General features: G+C 36.6%; 1 protein-coding gene across 1 annotated transcript in view; it reads left to right on the top strand.

The window, feature by feature from the left end:
• Nucleotides 1-16,420, top strand: part of drd2a (dopamine receptor D2a) — an 18,027-nt gene extending 1,607 nt beyond the window's left edge. The window contains exons 2-8 of the mRNA XM_027173929.2: nt 1,780-2,090; nt 6,156-6,265; nt 9,746-9,882; nt 9,999-10,195; nt 10,847-10,927; nt 13,584-13,923; nt 15,406-16,420. Coding sequence (XP_027029730.2) covers nt 1,812-2,090; nt 6,156-6,265; nt 9,746-9,882; nt 9,999-10,195; nt 10,847-10,927; nt 13,584-13,923; nt 15,406-15,593 — 1,332 coding nt within the window. The 5' untranslated portion in view covers nt 1,780-1,811 and the 3' untranslated portion in view covers nt 15,594-16,420. The remainder of the gene's footprint in view (nt 1-1,779; nt 2,091-6,155; nt 6,266-9,745; nt 9,883-9,998; nt 10,196-10,846; nt 10,928-13,583; nt 13,924-15,405) is intronic.
• Nucleotides 16,421-23,858: the final 7,438 nt, after the last annotated feature.

Here is a 23,858-nt window from a genome sequence, read left to right as displayed (position 1 = left end):
TTTTTTTTTTTTTTTTTACTGAAACCTGTATGACTGAAATCATGATGTCTAATTAAGGATATTCACTCTGGGACACTTTCTAATAACGTACAACATGATTTTATTTTTTTCATTAAATTATAAAAATTATTAAATATAAATTAGTATTAATTTTTTTATTATTATTAAGCATTTTTTATTATTATTTTTAACAGATATTTTAGTATAGAGACAGACTTAAATAACAAAATATTGAAAACTCATCTAGAAGTTACACTTGAGCTTGGTATCTTCATGACCTTAATTGGCTGGAGCTTCATAATTAATTCACAAGATTTTACATCGATTATGCAACGCTGCATCTTGTGCTCTTTAACCCTCATTAAATTTGAAACATTGCTTATCTTGTTTGACCCCCTGGACATTTTCTTAAGCAGGAGCATCTCCACCCTTTGTTCTTTTCTACTTCCTTCCATTACAAACAACCTTATATTATTACTCATTATCGAATAGCACAATTCACTCAGAGCATTATGGAAAATGATGTTAGATTATGCTGACCGGTGTATTTATAGCTCTCTCTGTTTCAGTCATTCCTGGCAAGCGCATCCATATTTTACATTTATTGAGAAGTTCTAGCTAAAGGATGATGTTGTGCAATGTGTTAACACATGATTGTGGAAGCATGATTTTTTTTAAGTGTTTTCTATTTCCATTCATAGATTTGTGCATCTTAACATAGCAATATTTCAGAGACTTTAAAAAGCCATCTCGTAACCTAATCGAAGATCAGATTTGCTGCTCAGCCTCAATATTATTTGAAGATGAAAAATCGAGTTGCGTCTGAATAAGCCTAGTGACAAAAAGGCAGAAAACAAGCTATCCAATATTGTTGTTGTCATGTTAAAATTAATAAATTCATGATTTATAGATTATGTCGCCTAGAGGCAAGACTTAGAAACATCATCAAAGTATTAAATTGAAATTGTATACATTGGTGATGTTTCCAAGTCTTGAGAAACATCTTCTAATAATACAAGTCTAAAAACAATGAGTTCAGTCACTTTTATGATAAACGTGACTGAACTCATTGTTTTTAGACTTGTATTATTGTAAATTCATGGACCTGTATTTACATACCATAAAATGTCTCACATGGAAGAAAGAAAAATGACATAAGTATAATATAATATACTTATAATAATATAAAAGTATAATGCTTTCATGACACATTACATCTATTTTTGCAGTTATTGTTATAGTCTAATACAGTATTTCATCTTTGGTTAAAAGGTGGAGGTGAATGACACAAGTCAGCCGCCATGTGGTGCTACTTGTATGGCTACAAAAGTAAATTGTTTTGGACTACTGTCGAACCGAGCACAACAGCACCTCTAAAAGCCAAAAGAAAAAGTACTCAGGAAGATATGAAGAAGCGAGGCTGGGGCTGATTTCTTTTATCCCAGACTGTAGATTCTGTCAGTACCAGTCATGAAAGGTGATTAAACAGAGCAAAATTCCCAACCAATGCTTAATGGAGTTGTTTTTTTGCCCATAATGTTTAGCGCTGCTGTTAAGCTGATGCAGGTTTGGGAGTCTTGTTTAGGGTAGAGATGTGTGCCATTCACGAAACAATGAGAATAATATGTACAGGCTAGAAGTAATGATTTTGTCACAGTGAGTAAAAATCTACCAAAGACATCCAATGGATTAAGATTGCCAGTAGATTTCTGTTAAGTGCCCTGATGAAATGAACCATATCTTTGCTACTTGACCATAACCATTCTCTTCTGTCTTTAGGGCCTCTTCTTGGCCTCGGACCCTCACAGCTGATGGAAGTCTTGGAGGAATATCTTTATAATGATAGCTTCTTCAAAAATAGCCTCAGTGGCCTCAACACTACAGATGGAGGCAGAAGACATCAGTACAATTATTACGCCATGCTACTCACACTGCTCATTTTTGTGATTGTCTTCGGAAATGTACTCGTGTGCATGGCCGTGTCTAGAGAGAAAGCTTTACAGACCACGACTAACTACCTGATAGTGAGCTTGGCTGTGGCTGACCTGCTGGTTGCGACTCTGGTTATGCCTTGGGTGGTATATCTTGAGGTAGGTTATGAAATATAATTGAGTACACATAATTTATTACTCATGGTCTCTTTTTGTACATTATGTTTTTTATATACTGTATATTATATACTGTGAAATCTCCCCATTGTGCGACGAATAAAGGTATATCTTATCTTATCTTATTTACCATAGCTTTCTAAAACAAATAGTTCTAAAATCTGATCATCTGAGCCACGTTCACCTGTGACCGCATCTCAGTAAATGAATTAAAGAATGAACGTTGCTTAAATAATTAGTTAATTGAACATTACACTTAATATTAAAGTTAATTTAGTTATTGACTAAACAGTGGACTTTATTATAGTTGTTTGCCCCTTCAGTTATGGATAAATTATTCAAGTACGTGGTCAGGTGGTAAGAATGGAAAAATTACCAGCATCTTTTTTTTTACACACCATCTTTTTGAACACAATTAAAAGCATTAAGATTTTAAAGTCTTCACCATATTTCACAACGTCTTATCACATAAACGTGATTTCTACACCGGCTCTGTTCTGTACGCTGTGCAGTAGATTTGTTTTACACTTTCTTATGTATCTTCGTCTGCAGGATAGTACTCTCCCTAGTGTATGGCTGCGATCTACTTGGTGATAAAATTACCCAGCAGATCAATAAAACAGCTGCACATTAGGGCCTCTGATTCAAACACTGCTGTTAATAAAACTGAAATACCAGGTACATGATATTGTGAGGGGTGCTTGTGAGTGGTAAAGCTGCTGAAAGGTCCCCAGTTTGATCCTGATCTTGTGCTGTCTGTCTGGCTTTTCACATGTTTCTTCCCATGATTATACTGTATGGGACTCCTCCCACTGCAGGTATTTTGAGTAGCTGTACTAAATTGCCCCAAGTATGTGTGCATGGGTCTTGCAATGGATTGGCCTCCAAACCAGGGTGAAAACTTTTGTAATATCTCACTTAGTTGTCAATTGTCCAGAAAATGTTGAAACAAGAAAAGGTCCCATTTGGATAAGCCGTCATCAGCATCTTGATTGCCCATCACAAGACTTTCACAGGGAGCCTTAAATTGCAACGGTCTGTGCATGACTATAAACAACATGAAATGTAGTACAAAAACAAGTTTTGCTCCATATACACATGGCACAAAGTAACTGTATAAGTGTGTTTATATATATACACTACACACACAGACACACAAACACACACAGTTGTGCTCAAAAGTTTGCATACCTTGGGAGAATTTGCAAGGTACTGTATGTACCATTTTTTTAAAAAAAAAAAACATGAGACAGAAGGCAAAACATATTTATTTTATATTTAAGTTAATATGTAAGGCATAACAGAATGGCACAAACATTAAACAAAACATAACAAAAAAGAAAATATGGAAATAATTCCTGTTCAAAAGTGTGCATACCTTTAGTTTTTAATATGGTGTATTGTCCCCTTTAGCATCAATGATGGCATGAGGTCTTTTGTAATAATTGTCCCATGCGCATGCGCTTTCTTGCTGTTAGAATGCAAATTGTCTGCCAGTATTTTCTGATAACATGCTGCATTCATCTTGCCATAAATTCTACTAACTTCCCTGTGTCACTGGAGCTCACACATCCCCAAAACATAAGAGATCCACCGCCATGCTTTACAGTGTACTTTTCACCATATACCTTGTTGACTTTTCTACAAACATAGTTTATGTTTGTGACTATAAAGTTCAATTTTGGCCTTATTACTCCACATGACTGCTCCAGAAGCTGCAAGGCTTGTCTTGCTTCTGTCAGGTGTACTGAAGGCAGACCTTTTTGTGGCATGGGTGCAGTAACGGCTTTCTCCTGGCAACTCGTCCATGCAGGTCATGTGTTCAAGGACTTCCTAATTGTGCTCCTGGAAACAACACCACCACTTTTTTTCCAGAGTAGCCTGTAGTTCACTCAAAGTTGTTTGTAGTTTTTTTCTTTGCGTCCTCAACAATTATTTCGGCAGTATTGGGTGAAATCTTTCTTGGTTTACCTGACCATGGGGTAGTATCAACAGAACCTCTTATTTTCCACCTCTTTATCAGTTGTTGTACTGACGGGCATTTTCAATTGTTGAGATAACTTTCTATATCCTTTTCCTGCTCTATAAAGTTCAACTACCTTATTAAGCAGGTCCACTGGCAGTTCTTTTGTCTTCCCCATGGTGCAGTATCCAGCCAAGTCAGTGCATCACCTCATGAGCTGAGAAACTCACTGATTATTTATACACAGACAAAATTACAATTACAATGAGTCACAGGTGTGGAAACTTCCCTTTAATAGCCATTTAAACCTCTGTGTGTCAACCGGTGTGTTTATAATGTGGTCAAACATTCAAGTATTCAACTTTTGATCAGGGTTCTTTAGATGATTTCAGTTATCATTAGATTTTAAAAAGGACTCAAAAAACTGTGTGATAATTAATGACTTCACATGACCTCTGTACTTAATTAAGAAAAAAACTCTTTTGCATTATCAGTCATATTTTCCAAATGATTGGCAACGTTTAGCAATTTCTTTCAAGGTATGCAAACTTTTGAGCACAACTGTATATATTATGTTTAACTATTAACAATTTAACTAAATTGCCTAAAGCATAAAGCTAAAAGTACTTGACCATGGGTATAGATTTGCCTGAGAAATATTTATATAAATGGAAAACATCATTGAGTGCAACTTGAGTGTGAAATGCTTTAATTTATCTATTTTTTCAACTATGATTTTGAAATTGACTTTTTTAAATCTAGTTTTGTTTGCATGCTGTATATTTCCATCAAATTATCAGTCTCAAATTATTTTGAAATTATTTTGAAATATACAGTAAGATGATTCGGCTGTGGTAGCTCAGTGGTTAAGGTGTTGGGATACTGATCTGAAGGTCATGGGTTCGAACCCCAGGTCCACCAAGCTGCCTCTGCTGGGCCCCTGAGCAAGACCCTTAACTCTCAGTTGTAAGTCACTCTGGTTAAGGGTGTCTGCTAAATGCTGTAAACGATGATTCCTGAAATTGGCCATTAATTGTTTTGTCTTGAGGTGCAGTCTATTGGCTATATAAAAAATAAATATATAAATAAAACTAAAAATGAGAGATTGGCCATCATTAGACAGAGGTGGAGGAAAAAAACACTGTTGATGAACTGATGAGAGCACACCCACTTTCGGCTTTCATTAGTGGTCAATAATCCTTTATTCAATAAGAGAGATGCAAGCTCCAGAGGCAAAAGTGCAGTCCGATCAAGCAGGTTGTGAGCGCCTCAGCATGCCTGAAGACACACATTAATCAGAATCTGCCAAAAAGAGCGCTGCCAGGCTGCTCAGCAGACACTATGAGATTGACCTGAGTTAGATTAGTTCTCAGCCAGGTTTATGGCACATTACAGAAATGGAGCCAAACTCTCTTATACTTAATGTGCACAAAGTCACTAAGCTTGCCACACATTCAGTGTCTTGGTTTATAAATAAATAAATGATATTATTTTTCATTCTTATGATAAGTACAATACACTTTGAATTTTACACACATTGGCAGTAACTGTACAGTAAAGTCTTAGGCACAGATTTGGCAGGTCATTGCAATAAGCAGATTACAGCATTGTGATGTGTAATGTGTGTTTACATTATTTATAAATAGATTGCTTTATTTTATATCACAGGATTATTTGTATATTACAATAAATTTGTATTTAACACTAAGTTGTTATTCACACTCTTTTATTGCCAAACCTGTAAATAAAAAGAAACAAATAAATAAAATAAAAAGACTCGAAATCCTAGTAAAAGAATCTTTAAAAGCACACAATTCATTTTAACTAAAATAAAAGATTACACAATGACAATCTGTCCTGAAAATACCATATTATCTACCTCATATATCTACCTTGTGTGTGTGTGTGTGTGTGTGTGTGTGTGTATATATACACATAAAAAAAGGTGAGGAGGTTATAATGTTATCTGTCTGGCTGTACAGCACATTTCAAGTATAAAACTGGTTTGAACACAGAGTTTTATTACAGAGCGTTCAAGAAGAACGTTTTCATAAGCTGTAATTTGTTGCTTTTGTTTTTGTCAGGTGGTGGGAGAATGGAGATTTAGCACAATCCACTGTGACATCTTTGTCACGCTTGATGTTATGATGTGCACAGCAAGCATCCTTAATCTCTGTGCCATTAGTATTGATAGGTGAGTACTGTATATTTAATAATATTCCTCGTGATCATTACTCACCCAGCTGTTATGTAGGAGGTCCTAATTTGCAAGCTTTAAAAGACACTGCTGGATTTTATGTGGGCATAAAATGTAAACTGTGATGTAAGATGTCACATCCTTTGCAGAATACAGATTTGATGGCTGGCAAATATGTGTATAAATCTAAGACGAATGAAGGAAATGGCAACAATGTGAGAACAGCAATCTACCATGGCTATTACTATTGCTTTTCTATTATACTGGTAATAAAGACAGATACTACAAATCCACAAGAGCACCAGATATACAGTGTATAGTCATGAGATCATTAAGTATAGGACGTAAATGACACCGATGAAGAAACAATAAATACCAATGATGCCTCATTAACTTTTTTTTAGTCTGAGTAAATACTGATATACGAAACAAGTAACATACTTGGTATTTATCAATCCTGAGTGAAATTAACTGATTTTTGTTTCCCCTGTTTAATTAACTATGTAAAATACACATCGTCGTGTACATGCATGCTTGTAGCTTGGTTCTTTATAGTGAGTTGATTTTAAAAGAAATGCATTAGTTAGCTATATTAATGACCAGGGATTGAGCAGGAAAGCAACTTTTTCTTCTGCAAAGCTGCAAGTACATTTCTTTGTATTCATTGTGTCATATACTGTACCTGCATTACCAAGGATCCATAATGGTTGATGTTAAAAAACAATATATATGGTCTAAGCTTTTTTTTTTTTTACTTCCTCAGCATTGTCTGTAAATATTTGTTATGCATCAAGTCTGCTGAAAGCAATTTTTTCATGTTTTTATGTTTAAGATGCTTCATCAGGTTACGTGTATTCTAGGAAGAAGCCATATCCTAGTAGTTCTAGATATATTCACAGATTAAAATCCAATTTTTTCAGGGTAATAAAACCCAGAAGAATCAATACGCTATATACTGTACACTATATGGTTACAATTTGTAGACACATGCCCTTAGATATCACACCCTTATTTGCTTGCCGAACAGTCTATTCCAGATTTAGTCCTTCCTTTGCCTTTTAGTCCTCCCTAATGACCTCCATTCTTCTGGGAAGTCTTCCTACTAGATTTTGTGTGATTGTGCTTATTTATACACAAGATTATTAGTGAGGTCAGGCACTGATGTTGGGCAAGGACACCTTCAGTCTGTGTTCCAGTTCAGCCCAAAGGTGTTCAGTGGGGCTGAGTTCAGGACTCTCTGCGGGCCAGAATTTTCCACTCCAAACTCAGCCAACCAAGCTCACTCTGTGCACAGCACCATTGTCATGCTAGAACAGGTTTAGGAAGTTGTAATGGAAGTATTCTGTACAATTTTAAGCTTACACACTCTGGTAAAAGAGGGTGGTCTGGGGTTGTGGGTGTGATGGTCAATTGTCCATATACATTTGGCCGTATTTTGGTTATAAAACCTGCATGAGTGTGTATATATTTCTATGGTTTATATTTTGCAGAATAGCTCTTTTTAAGTTACTTTAGCTTGTTTTTTTTTTTTGCTTACTTTATTTGCCCAAACCTAACCAAATTAATAGCAAAAAGTAAAAGGTTTCAAATAAGGAAACCATTAGAGGTATTTATTAACTGGTTGCCTAATGGGAATCTAAATGAGTATTTTATTAAAGACAGGACTGCTGAGACAGCAAACACTCTGGGTCTTTTCTGATTAGATTAAATTTAATTTGCTTTAATGCAATTCTACATTCTAAAATTCATCAATTCACTTAACATTAATTAACTTAATTCCCTTATACCTACTACTCGTTTTTTCAAATTATAATATAAATTAGAGGTGATTAAAAGCTTTTGACTGTAAGTGTATCTAGAAAGATTTCACTGTATGAACACCTAAACCGTTTCCCCTACACTGGTTATACTTTGATACTGTAACTAGATAATGAGCTTAAAAACGAGCATTTTATTTATTAGATCTAATCCGTGAAAACAGCATGAATTGCCTGCAGTTTTAAATGCAGTTACTGTAGAAAGAGAGAGCAAGAAAGAGAAGAGAGCAATACATTTTTTGGAACTTTTTTCCATTTCTTCTAATGTTAAAGCATTAATTATTATGAGATCTGGTGTTAATTGCAATTGTAATGAGTTTTGCCGCATTTGTACTTAGCTTGTGCATTCAGTCAGAGCTGATAATATTAGTGCTCTCTAAATTTCTGTGTACTTTAAAGCTACTGCAAATGACCATGAGCATCCATCACTAACAAAAAGGATGTTCTGATGAAATACAGTCATATTACTTATGAAACAGTAACACTGATTCAACTACTAAGCTGATGTATTAACAAAACTGGTGCCAAATATGATCCCTGACCCTATATTTTTTGGAGCACATAATGGGTCCTTGTTCACCTACTTGTTATACTGTAAACCACTTTTTATGTAGTCCAATAACACATTTTCAAATGGCAGAATAGGACCAATAGAGAAATGTAGTTATTAGCCTAAGTGGAGTTTTAAAACTCCATCTTGCTAATATTTTGTTCTGCTCTTTCAGTTGAGGGAAAGCAGCTCCATCGGTATTTCTTTTTGTCTATGTTTGGCAACCTGAAACTTAATGGTATTGGTATTTTCACTTCATATTTATTTGGGTTTCCCACCTTCAAAAAACAGGCTGGTTGATGGATTGGCGGAGATGAATTTTATGAATGAGTGTGTGAATGTGTTTCATCCAGCCTTGACTTATGCCAAGTGTTTCTTAGATAGACTCATGACTTTGCATCTCTGACCTGGATAAATAAGTTACTGAAGACTAAAGAATAAATGAACGAATGAATGAATGAATGAGAGTGAGCGTGTGATATGATATGATATGTCCATTTTTAAAAGTGCTATACAAATAAATTTGAATGGAGTTTAATTAAGTTGAATTTGTAGACACCATTACAGTTGAGTTGACTATGTTTGGTGTTGCTTCCACACTTTATTGTTTTTTTATGGACTCTATAAACCTCAAACTGAGCCAAAACTAATACAACCAACCTTGTTATCCGTTATTAGCACCAAAAGATAATACTTTATGTACTGTATATATCAACTTTTTTCATAATAATGATAACAATAATAACAACCATAATAACAATAACACTAATTATTATAATTACTATTATTATTATTATTATTATTATTGGTAGTAGTAGTAGTATTTATTTGCATTTTTACAGAGGAATACGTATATGTTTATATTGCCTATAGCTAGAAATGGCCTTGACAGTAATATTGATATTATTGAAACAGCATCCCAAGAATTTCAGATCTGTGGGAAACACCATTTTCCTTTGTTCTCCTTCTAATGTGTCTATGGAATATGTACATCCAGAAAAAAAAACATTTTAGGAGTCAGTTTGGTTGATTCAAAAGTTGATTCAAATCGAATTTTGGAAAATATGAAAAAATGTTGTGCTTGATCAAAATACTGTATTCTTCCTCCAGGTATACAGCAGTTGCGATGCCAATGTTGTATAATACACGCTACAGCTCCAAGAGGAGAGTCACAGTCATGATCTCAGTAGTGTGGATACTGTCCTTTGCCATTTCATGCCCCCTGCTGTTTGGACTCAACAACACAGGTAATTCTATGATGCAAGGATCTGCAAAGTCTATGTCATATTTTGTGATTCAAAAATGGGAGAAAATTAAGAGCAAACCCTTCATACTGAATTTTAATTCTCTTCCAAATTTGCAGAGAGCCACGATGAAGCTCTCTGTGTAATCGCGAACCCTGCCTTTGTAGTCTACTCTTCTGTTGTGTCCTTCTACGTTCCATTCATCATCACCCTGCTCGTGTACGTGCAGATCTACGTAGTGCTACGTAGACGGCGTAAACGTGTCAGCACAAAGCGCACCTACCCAAGCAGCAACATGGACATGGGCACTTTAAAGGTACCGCTATCATTTTAAACAAGCAGGGAGATAACTCACACATCTAATGTCTTGCATTTGACAATCTGACAACTGATTTACACTATATTTTATAAGGTGGTGCACTTTAGTCAGGATGATGCCTTTTAGACCATTTCTTTTACTCAGCCAATGGGGCATAAAATAAATCAATACAAGCACTACAGAAAATGAAAGCTGACCCATACCTCTCTACTGTATTTGACAGATTCCTGCTTAGTCTGTAGTTTTTTGTAATAGCTTACACAAAAATCTTTTTTTTATAGGAAATAATGCTTCTATTGTGTAAAGTCCTTTTAACATTTTTAATTTAGTTTTACTTTTGTTGTGAACTATATTCCCAATTTGCATATTAATCCATGAGCAAGCAACAAAGATTCTCTTTTTCTATAACATACGTAAGCTAATCTGTCTCCTATAAAAGTATTGTTTCTAATATCATTCTTATCGGTATTCATGATGCAAGTAATGAAAAAAGTAGCACTGTTTCAAGTTAATGGTACTATGTGTTTTATTATGTATCAGGTGTTAGGGTTAGTCTTCTCAGACTGTAGTGTTTGATATTGTCCACTTTTCTGAACCCATCAGTCAGTGACGTATGACTGAATGCCCTTCCATGCTCTTCTGTTTCAGAAATGCACTCACCCTGATGATGTGAAGCTGTGCACCGTCGCTGTGAAGTCCAATGGGAATTTTCCTGTTCATAACAAAAATGTGATGTATCAGATTTTACTTCCTTAAAAAAAAAAAAAAAAACATGCCACAAGGGGACATTTGTATTTATTCAGGAAGCTTCCACTGCATTTTTTTTTGTCTTTCTGCCAGGCTTTCTATGCTATTTTATGTAGTATATGTGTATTTTGATGCTTTGTAGTATGGAAAAAAATATTTAGTATTTTTTTTTAATCTAAAGAAATTACAGCAGAGTATCTGCTTTAATGCAAAATTAGTTACATCTATTTAAACTGTGTTTGAAGTCATATCTAATTTTATGCGGCGAACTGCAGAATTATTGCATGTTCCAAATTTCCATGAATTATTTTTTTAAATAGCTCATGATGCAACTCCTTTAAGCTCCTTCTTGATAAAGAACCTTTGGCTTTTTTTTATTATTATTTTAATCACATTTTAAATCAGAAAAAAAATTTAGGTACAAGGAACTGCTAGGAAACTTAAGTTGATGATGATAAAATAAAACCTCCAATACTAAAGAAAGTAACAACTTTGGCACAAATTGCTTTATTGACCTGTTAAGAAAGGTTAAATAAGTTTATTTTATTTATCTCTTTCTGGGGGAACATGAGGGAACAGATTTCAGGAAATTCTCCACCAGATGCTTCTATTTTAACAACCATTTAAATCCACGTGTAAAATGTGACCCATTGTGACTCATTGTCTGTTTTTAATTTTGTGCATATATCAAGCATAAACTCTGTAGAAATCAATTGAAATCAAACAGTTACACAAGTAATCCCACAGTACTGGAAGCTTCTGAGCAGACATTTGTCAAAAGAGCAAAACCCTTTTTTGTATTGCTTACTGATTAAATCTGGCCCACATTAAGGACTCGGTTTAGGGCTAGGGTTCCTCTGTGTTTAGGTTCATTAGCAGTTCACTTTTGCTCCCAGGTTTTCATTATTGTTTTGTGGGTTAATTTTTGTCACATGGCTTTTTATTCCTTTGTCTCAGAACGTGATGCATGCTTTTACAGTAATAGAACTGTATCTTCTGTCTGTCTTATGTGAATGCTAACTAAACTCAGTGGTGCATTCTGGTTTAATACAGTTAATTATAACAATTAAAAAAAAGTTACTTTCTCTTTTTTTCAAGAGAAACCATTTATTTAATTAAAATGGACACATACAATGGACTAAAAGAATTGTGATACCTATGTGGTTCATCAAATATGGTGTCTGATACTAAAGCTAACGTTTTGTACTTTAAGCAAATCGTTGTTTTAAGGACATTTATAGACTAAATGACAAATGTAGTTTATTTGTTTAAAAACTACATTGTAAAAACTACATTGTACTTAAGTAAGACAATTACTTAAGTTGAGTAAAGAAATTGGATTACACATCTATTACTGCTTTCAGATCATTACCAGTGAAATCATTTTCTTTTAAGAACACCTTAGGGACTTTACAGTTAACTATAATGTGTAAGCTTATGCTTTGAAGCTTGTTATCTTGATAGAAGAGTACATAATACATTTATAGAGCCACCTCATTTAAATCAAACAGAGAGCCATTTTGAGCAGGCTGGTATCTTACCCATTTAGAAATTATATGTACACTGATCAGCCATAACATTAGACCCACTGAGAGGTAAAGTGAATAACACTGATAATCTTTTCACACAAAAATATCAGAAAAACTGGTGAAAAAGCCACAGGGTCATGGCTGCCCAAGGTTCATTGATCTTTGTGGGGAGTAAAGGCTAGCCCATCCGGTCTCACAGAAGACCTACTGTTGCACAAATTGCTGACAAATTTAATGCTGGCTATGACAGAAAGGTGTCAGTACACACAGTGCATCACACCTTGATGTGAATGGAGCTGGGTAGCGGCAGATGAGTCAGAGTGCCTATGTCCACTACTCTGGCACATGAGCAACTTAACTGGACCATGGAGCAATGGAAGAAGGTGGCCTGTGGTCAGATGGGTGAGTGTGCATCATGTTTCTTGGGAACATGATGGCACCAGGTTGCACTATAGGAAGAATAAAAGCCGGGAGAAGCAATGTTCTGTTGGCAATAGTATTCCCTAATAGCAGTGGCCTATTTCAGAAGGATAATGCATCCTGTCACACTGCAAAAATTGTTCAGGAATGGTCTGAGGAGCAGTTTAAGGTGTTGGCTTGGCCCCCAAATTCCCCAGAACTCAATCTGATCAAGCATCTGTGGGATGTGATGTACAAATAAGTCTGTTCTATTATGGCCCCAACTAATAACATACAGTATTTAAAAAGATCTGATGCTGATGATCTGATGTCTTCGTGCCAGATACAACAGCACATCTTCAGAGGTCTGGTGGTGTCCATGCCTTGATGGGTTGGAGCTGTTTTGGTGGCACAAGGGGGACTAAAACAGTATTAAGCAGGTTATTTTAATGCAATGGCTGATTGGTGCATCTAACCTTCTAAGAACTACTGGGAATTGTATGTAGCAGATTTACCTCTTACTGATTGTCTGAGTGCTTAGTATTACTATTTGTTTGAAACCCAGAGATGCTTATACACATACACACACACACACACACACACACACACACACACACACACACACACACACACACACACACACATATAAAGTAAATGTCCACACATTGTGAGAGCATTTCAGCAACACAGATCTTCTCTTGTTTCTACAGATTTTCATAAAGGATGTGGCCAATAATGAAAATGAAAGCCAAATAGAGGAAATTACAAACCTTAATCCTCCAAAACAGCGGACACTTGAGCAGACCGGTGAGAGCCAGCATGGGCTTCTGCTTGGTTCAAACCACACTGAAGTAGATATAGCACCCTCCACAACTGAGCTCAAGCCAGCACGGAATGGAAAGAACTACGACGCCTCCAAAATGGCTAAAGTGTTTGAGACACAGGTGTCTCCCAGTGGCAAAATGCAGACGTCAGTGAAGTCCATAAGCAAGCGCAAAATCTCTCAGCAGAAAGAGAAGAAAGCTACTCAGATGTTGGCCATTGTACTCGGTAAGCAAATGTTTCTCTGCACAGCCAATAATTAGAATAAAACAACCTGAAATTAAAGTTGCCAATAACATGCAGTCACATCCATAAATATTAGGAAATTGAGAATTATTGTAATATTAGCTGTCTACTACAGTGTATATGAATTAAAATGAAATAAGAATTCAAAGTGCAGACTTTTTGATTTAATCTGAGGATATTAACATCCAAATCAGATGAATGTTGTAGGAATAACAGCATTTTATATAACAGCCAAGGACCCAGTATGCAAGGACCCTAACCCTAACCCTAACCCTAACCCAAGGACCCAGTATACAGTATGCAGGCAAGAGTTCAAGACTTTCATGCAATCAGGCATGATTCTGGGGAGGCAAAGGCGCAAAGGCAATACAAGTCGGCAAAAATCAATGTAAAAACCTGTCCAGTATCCAAATAACAGGCAAACATGGCAATGCAGGACAGGCAAAGTTCAGAGTCTTAAACAGTCCAATAATCTGAGCCATGGGCAGACAGAGTGATTACAGGGCAGGCAGAAATCTCAGTTGTAAACAGTACAATAGTTTGAAAACACTGTACAATACAGGGCAGATTGAGACAATAATGGAGAATAGGCACAGTCAAACCAGGTAGGAGAGGAGCAGGTAGGCTCAGGATCCAGGAAAGAGTCAAACCAGGCCAAGTACGAACAGGATCAAAGCCAGGATGACTTAACAAGTGCACTAGGCAAACTCAGAAGACCATCTAGTGAATGCAGAATGAAGTTTGTGGAATGCTTGCATTGTGCCAACGTGGTACAAAATGGTGGCATGGTTGCTGTCCTGGAAGTACTTCCTCAAGGTGTACCCTGGCCCGGAAGTGACGTCACAAACCCGGTAGTGTGCTTAGCATGAGCTGACACCTGCCTCCTGGAAAGTGTACCTGATCTGGCCTGAGGCCTGAAAAGGGTTTTACACCAGTATAAGACGTTTTGTTGTTCTTGAGCTCAGCATATAACAGGTACTTGATCTGGCTACACCTTATGTCTTCTGTTCTAATGCTATCTCTATGATAGGTCTGTTTTAATTTAGACTAAAGATGGCTTGCTTCACTGACCATGTCAACAATTTGGACTTCACTTTGGGAAATAACAGCAACAGATTCCAAAAGTAAATGCAACACTTGAAATCAACTTTAGACCTTTTATCTGCTAACTTGTCAGTAAAAGAATGAGAGAAAAAAATGGGACAGCTGAACAACTGGGTATCTCCAAATCTGCACTTTAGCATACTGTAGCAAAGAGATAATCATAATAATAATTTTACTTTTAGTAATAACAAAAAAAAGTATTATTTTATTGAAATATTTATGGACCTGACTCTTTCTTAAAGTTTCGCAAACACATTTGAGAAAATGCATCACATTAAAGGCTTCTAATCTGATTTTCTAATCTAAGCAGAAAAGCAATCCAATTTTTGCACCATTTATCATTTCTCTTCCTTTTTGCAGGTGTGTTTATTATATGCTGGCTGCCGTTCTTCATCACGCACATAGTGAATACGTACTGTCACGTCCCAGCAGAACTCTACACAGCTTTTACCTGGCTCGGTTACGTCAACAGCGCAGTGAACCCCATCATATACACCACCTTCAATATTGAATTCCGCAAGGCTTTCATTAAGATCCTGCACTGCTGAGAGCGGACTTATCCAGACGTGAAGAAAGACACAGCTTATCCACATACAGCCTGCATAAAGATCCTTCCTGAAGACTGTTCTAAAAGGAGACTGAACTTGAAGGAGACTTCTGGAAATGACACCAATGTACATACTGTATGCAGTTCAGGATGTATTATTAACCCAAGCAATTCTCCAAGTTTCATCTCATGCACCAATAAGAATTTTTTGGATAATGGCTACAGAAATGTTTTTCAGTATATCTTTGACAGTATTATTTTTGTTTTTACACGATAAAGGTAAATTAAGCATCATTTAGATTATATTATTGCAGTCTTCATAGTGGAGGTAAAATACAGCATACAAGTGTTGATGCTCAGCTGACAACCAATTATATATTTACATGTGTATATAAATGTAATATGCACAACAACAAAATGTGGAAATATGGATCCTCATGTACATTGTAGTGCTGTGCATTTAGTCTCAGTTATCACTATGAAGAGACAGTCAGTTTTTTTTTACTTGACAATTGATGATTTGGTCTTCAGGGTAAAACTGATCACATGATTTGTAATTTGGTCAGAGTTTAATTTCATATGAACAAAATCATAAGGAAAGGTACAAAGGGTAACCACAACCCCAACATGGTGTATAGTGTGTGGGAGGAAAATGCCACTCAACCCAATTAACCCAGTTTGCAAAAATTGTGCAGATTTATTGTAAGGTATTGTTTATATATGCTATTTTAAGAACATCTGTTCAATGTGATAAGCCTGCTTTGAAAAAAATAGAGCATGTTTTTTTCACATGTACCATCATATAAGCAGATACACTTAAGGTCTGCAAAAAAACGTAATAACAATAAAATATAATAAAAATGAATCCTATAGGAGCTGTTTACTTTATTCGGTGAATAAAGAGAAATATGTGGGGTTTAATTTTATAGTTTAATTGGATATGACTATAATGCTAATGTCACAAAAGGTCTGAACAACATTTAGACCTCAGTTTTATCTGATAATGTTTCCAACATGTAATGAGCCTGGTTGAAACAAACAGAAATGAACGTGAACCATTTTTTCCTCCTAGCTTCCCTGTGCTCAGTCGGATTTTACCCTTGAACGAGACTGGGTCCTGAGGGCACTCTAAATGGCATGAAGCAGCTTGTGTGCACTGTGGATACCACAGCGTCATTAGCCTCATGGCAACGGTCTATGGAGTGCGTCGGGTAGAGACCCGAGGCACTGTGTCCTTGCTTACAGCATTAGCACACACACCGACTGCTTAAAGGATAGAAGGTCTAACAGTCAGTCTAGCACTGGAAAATGTGACACACCAGGGACTTGATTAGGAACGCATGTACCTCATGCATTCAATCATGTGCAATGCAAAAATCATGCAGATATCAGTCAGAGATTTAGTTAATACTCATAATAACATCTGAATAAAGGGGGGGGGGGGACGTTGGTCTCGGACTACCATGCCAAGCATTTTTCAGAAACTGTCACACACTGTAACTTCAGCTTACTGTTCTTGGCTGACACAAGTGAAACCCTAATCCCAAATCCTAGAGTGATCTATTATTTCTTTCTGGACCATTGGGGGAAAAAAAAAGTTAAATTGCTATAACAAATGTTTTTAGTTTCTGTTTGTGTTTTCAGGCCTTTGGGTATTTTTTTTTCTTCTCAGAATGACATGACAATATTTTGTGCAGCAGGATAAGAATTGAAATCGGTCTTTGATCCACTACTAGGAGGTGAGCCAAATAAATAAAGGACTTATGTAAAGAAGTTGACAGCTTTCAACTTCAAACTGCAAACAATGTGAACCTTATTCACAAAGAAATATAATATGTTTTGTGCAGTTGTTCATTTATCAGATGCTTTATTCATACAGAAGACAATATTCATTTGAGAGGCAGAGGACTCGGGAGGGAAAAAAGTAAATATTTGAGAGTCTGAATAAAGCTTTGGTGTATTTTAATTATATATAGGCTTTTCTTTCCTGTTTTGCATCAGAAGAACAATTTAGGCTTTTTATTGTCTAGTCACCCTGTTGTTGTGTCTCACCTGAACAGACAAAAAGCAAATATTTATTGATTTTATTACCATTTCACTGCCTCTGATGGGCTGGTGCTCAATCAAAGGTGGATTAAATGTAATAAGCAATACATAAGCTGTAATAAAGTAATAAATGTAATCATGTATTATATTGTAAAATTTGATTCAAATATATAAGTTTAGGATGGGAAACAAGATTCATCAGCAGGATCCACGTCATCTCCTGAAGTGAGCACGTAAAATGTTCACCACTTGTTCTCACATAGGTGCTGTAATAATAAATTGGGGCTTCTAAATTAGTTTCCCACATTTTTAAGTCAAGTAAACATTTTAAAATTTTGTCTGCTTTTATTAGTAGAGTGCATAATTGTTTGTTGATGTGAGAGCTCAGGACTAATTACTGCATCTGATTACAAACGGAATAAATAAAGCGTATGTCTCGTTTCGCTCTGCCAGCCAACAACTTGGACATCAAACTGTGATATTCACTGTATGAGCGTAAAGCACTCAGTTAGTAATTTTTTAGGTTTAAAGGTTTGCCAAAATTCACCCACAGTGACATTCAATGGGTTTTCCCACACCATCACACAAATAATACATTTGTTTGGATTTGGACACTGTAAAGAAACTAATACACTTATAGAAACATGAGGAGTAAAAATAGTACTAAAGACACCAAACAATCGTCTGATATTCTTAAGGTGTGCCATCGAAGCAGGCCAAAAATCAGAGCACATGCAAGATCTTGTTTTAGTTAAACAACATCAGTGAGTGTAATCATGCTAGATAAACATACAATACGATAGCTTGAGATATGACAGAATGACAGACAGACAGATATTTCTTGAATACAGCACATTTAGAGGTCATCCAATAAACCAGCAAGGTTTTCTTTTATCGTGATTTTTTTTAAAAATTATCCATCAATCCATTTTCTATTACACTTATCTTACACTTACAAAGGGTTGCAGGGAGCCTAAAGTCAATCCCAGCGGTCTCAGGGGACAGTGCGTGGGACACCCTGGACAGGGTGCCAGTCCATTGCAGGGCACACAACACTCACACACTCACTCACACAGTATGAAACCTTATGTTTACCTTCTATTCTATGTTTATGTTCTGTAAAGCTGCTTTGAGACAATGTCCATTGTAAAAAGTGCTATACAAATAAACTTGAATTGAATTGAATTAAATATGAAGAATTTAGAGATGCCAATCAACCTACAACATGTCTTTGGACAGAGAGAGACCTGAGTAGCCAGAGGAAACCCCTAAAGCATTTTATTTTGTTTTATTTTATTTTATTTTATTTTATTACTAATATGAATTGTCAGCAGTCTGGTGAGATGTTTGAAACTTTCCTGTGGGACATACAGTCCTGTATTACAAGGTCTTAAGTATAGGATTGACTAGAATGATTTAATACTAATCTGAGCCAAGTGGTTTAGTATGATGGCGTTGAGGCCAAGAGTAACTGCTAGCTGAGTAGGGAATGAGTGAGCCATTATTGATAAAGAGACTTGGTGAAAATTACTGCTTTGGCCTGCGGTCACTCGAAGCGCTCTCTTCAGAGTGAAAGCAAATGGAAGGTTGGATGTAATGAAAGATTTCACTGCTCTTTATACACCCCTACAAAAGCTCTAGAGTTTCCAATTAGAAAGAATCCGAAAGAGGCCAGTCAGGCAGAAAATTACACTGATCCAGGAACAGCTACTGTAGGTAACAGATGAGAGGGGATCAAGTATGTTGTTTGGGGATATTACTGTTGGTGTTAGGTGCATGACCAGAAAAAAAAATAATCATGTTTAATCCCAAAAGCGTTGAGTCCCTTTTGCTGAATCCGTTTATAATTCCTAAGCACGTTTTGCTGCAGAGCCAAAAAATGCTTAAAAGAATGGAAAAATGTATAGATAAAGGTAAGAATTGTCAAAATTATGAAAGAACAGAAACCTTTAAAAAAAACACTTTCTCCATGGATGATATTACCAGAAGATAGTACCATATTTCATAAAGAATTGATTGATTTTCATACACAATAGTCTCTATAGTTTATACAGAATGCACAGGTCTCCAGGTGCTCAAAATAAAGTAGATCAAATTCATAAAATTTTCAAAACTCAGATTTAGAAGTAGTTTTGTAATATCTCCAAGAAATATTGCATTGACTCCAAAAGCCTGAGAACATTTTTTTTTGGAAGCTTCAGAAAAGCTTAAAGTCCTTACTTTGGCTTAAGTCCTTAGCTCTGTATTGTTCTATGTAGCTCTGTCTTTGTTCTATGTAGGACCATGGTCCTGGAGAAGCATTGTACTGTAGCTTCTTGACTTGGCTTGACTTGCTCCCCTAAATTGTAGAAAGCAGTGTTTTCCTTTAAATGTGTATAGCACAGACAAAGCATTTCAACAAGTATTTAACTTGTTCAATTTAAGAGGCATAACTCGATTTGTACAGTATCTGTGCTGAAACATATTCTGTTCTCAAAACACTTAAATGTGACACAGAATCCAAGCCAAGCAATGAGCTTTTAGCATAAGCTGCACTGGAGTGTATTGGAGAATTAGCTCTGATCATCAGGTTCTTTACATTTTCAAGGGCCTGAGTACAGAACTGCAAACCTGCCTTCACAGAGAAGGAAGGATGTGACACAAGATCCAGATTTGGCCAAATAATGGTGCTATACAGTGCAGCTGTATTTTACTGCATTCTGAATGGGACAGCCTTTATCATGGGAATGCATGAATGCTGCTTCACAGTGATATCTACAAAGCAGCTGCCTGCTGAATGGACCACAAGTATAATATCACATGTACATGCATTCAATTACTACGTAGAGGGTTTGTGCAAAGGAAACACATCCCAATCCTGCAGTACAGGGAAAAGCTTAAGCACATACACCAACCCCAGCATACACAATTAGCATGCAGGCAGATTTATACTAAGTAGCATCAGTGGGGGGTTTTTTTTATCAATAATGTTGTACCCACACGGTGCATACTTACTGATCTAGTGTCCCAGTTGCCATTATGTATGAACACGGGTGTCTTACACTGTCAAATGTCTTGCCTTTTAAGGTTATGTACTTAATGCATCATACTTCAAGCTATGTACATCATTTCTTACAATTTAAACAGCTCAGTAACATTTTAGGCATTCTGCAGACACCCTTAACCAGAGCAACTTGTTTCATGTTATTTTTCATGTTAATTTTCATGTTATTTTTCTTCTATAACTTAGCAATTGAGGTTTAGGAGCTTTGCTCAAAGGCCCAGCAGTGGTAAGCTTTAAAATCACAACCCTCTGATCAGTAGTCCAATGACTTAACCACTGTGCTTCCCCTACCTCCAACCAGATCCAACCTGACAACTACCTTAGCATCCGGAACATTATAAAATCATTCAATCCATTTGACTTGAAACAAGTAAAAAAAAATTTTTACCTGCATTAAGAAATAATGTTAAATAAATAATAAATAAATATTCCACCTGAACAAATTCAGTCTAGGCTTTCTGCAAACATCACATTCAGTAAGAATGCAGTTTAGCAAACATGCATATCTACAGTATAGATATCTAAAAGACCTTGCTAGCTAAGTGTGCTTTATTGACACAATGAATGTCCCAGGTTGTTGGATAGCTATATGCCATCGTGATACAGACATAAGTGTAATTGATGCAGTTTATAACAAGGCACCAGCTGTGAAAATCCCTGTGATGCTCCAAATATAGCCTGATATTCTAGGAGCAGGACCCATTGCGGTCTTCTGTTGCCATCTATCCACCTGTTTTGCATGCTTAGATGCTTTTCTGCTCAACACGGTTGTAAAGAGTGGTTTACCGAAACATTCAGCTTGAACCTGCCTGGAATTTTGACCTCTCTCATCAGTAAAGAATTCCACCAATATAGCTGTAGCTTACTGGATGTGTTTGTGTTTGCTTGTCACATCATTCTTTATACCGTAAACCTTAAAGAATGTTGTCTGTGAAGATGCAAGATCATTTCCGAAATGCTCAAACCAGCCCAACAGGCATGAACAACCTTGTCACAATCACATAGATCAGACGTTCTCTCCATTCTGATGTTCGAAGTGAACATTAACTAAAGCTCTTGACCTATATCTGTATGATTTTATGCATTGCACTGCTGCCACATGATTGCCTGATTTCATCACATAAATGTGCATGAATAGTGTATAGGTGCTTCTTATAAAGTGGGTGGTTTGTGTATATATGAGTGATCCAGTTCCTGATACAGGACGAACTTACCGTTATGAAGGAACGAGGAGAAAGAAGAGGAAAAAAGTTGCAGGTAGAGGAAGCTCCAATAATAACATGCTCAGTGAGATGAGGCTCACCCACTATATACACAATTACACTAGGCCAGCTGAGCCTGGGGCAGGTGCTGTGTTTGTTTTTGTAACGTGTTAATAAAGGCACTCCCGACAGACAGCGTCTGATACTCCACTCAGCCCAAACTGCACATCACTTATTCATTTAGAAAAGCCTTTACTGTTCCAGATCACAACTGAAGCAATCGGTCAAGTGTCCTGAACAATCATCTGAGGTGATAGCTGTGACTCGGGTCTGTCTATAACTCCAGAATAAGTATTGATTTATTGGGTGTCTTTGTGTTATTGTGGAAAAGAAGATTTTCTTACATAGCTCGATTAAAAACTCAGAGATGTAATGTCTATTTGTGTCCCACGCAGCATCGCTTCACATTACTCATACGACAGAGAATCATACATGTCTAGAATGGTGAATAACTAGAAAGTCAGGAAACACTAAGGCGCAATTGAACTTCACTTGGAGCAAGATGCAGCATGCTGCTTAAATTAAGCGATGATTTGTGAGGGTAATATCCTTGTGCGAGAGATCAATGAGGATTACAAGGTGCAATTATTTTACGCCATTCCACCGATTTATCGTCACCAAAATGTAAAAGTGCCCTTTAATTTGAGAATTTTTTTTGTAAAGACCTTGAAATCTCATGTAAAATACCATTTGTTTTCCTATTTCAGATTTCAAAGAGGTTTTTAATAGGATGTTTCAGATGTCAGAATCAAGCATTCATTTGAAAGAGTTATACCTCAGTATTAAAATTCAATTAAAACACACATACACACTCACACACACAGTCACACAAAGCCAACACACATACGCACACAGAGCCAACACACACACACACACACACACAAAGCCAACACTCACACACACTCTCACACAGAGCCAACACACACACACACACTCTCACACAAAGGGAACACACACACACACACTCACACAAAATCAGCACACACAGGCACATACAGTACACACAGACACTCTCTCACACAAAGCCAACACACACTCACACAAAGCCAACACACACACTCTCACACAATGCCAACACACACACACTCTTACACGAAGCCAGCACACACGCACACACAGACACAGAAACGCAAAAAGACTCACACACACACACACACACACACACTCTCGCACAAAGCTAACACACATGCACACACAGACACAGAAACACACACACACAGACACACACTTTCACACAAAGCCAACACATGCACATGCACACACACACACACACACACTCTCACACAAAGCCAACACATGCACATGCACACACACACACACACACACACACGTTCTCACACAAAGCCAACACATGCACACACAGACACACACACTCTCTCTCACACAAAGCCAACACACATGCACACACAGACACAGAAACACACACACACACACACACTTTCACACAAAGCCAACACATGCACACACACACACACACACACACACACACACACACACACACACACACACACACACACACACACACACGTTCTCACACAAAGCCAACACATGCACACACAGACACAGACACACACACACACACTCTCACACAAAGCCAAAATGCACACACTCACACAAAGCCAACACACACATATACGCACACACGCACAATTTTTCATCTATTTATGTATCTATCTATGTATTTATAGTTATATAATAATTTCCTTATTTAAATAATCTGTTTTTAATAGATTTCACAGTTCAGAAGCATCTCAGTAAACACTCTGAAAACATCACTGTACTGTATGTTAGTCTTAATCTGAGGATCCTAATATAACACCATATTTATTTCATACCTGAAAGTAAATTCTCTGGTGCTATAACACAAACACTCTAGTGTTTTAAGATGTAAACCACACCACACACACTTTCACCA

Source organism: Tachysurus fulvidraco, chromosome 11 (assembly GCF_022655615.1).
Source record: "Tachysurus fulvidraco isolate hzauxx_2018 chromosome 11, HZAU_PFXX_2.0, whole genome shotgun sequence".
Taxonomy (NCBI): domain Eukaryota; kingdom Metazoa; phylum Chordata; class Actinopteri; order Siluriformes; family Bagridae; genus Tachysurus; species Tachysurus fulvidraco.
Note: the sequence above shows the minus strand (reverse complement) of the source record. Positions and strands in the feature narration are given on the sequence as shown.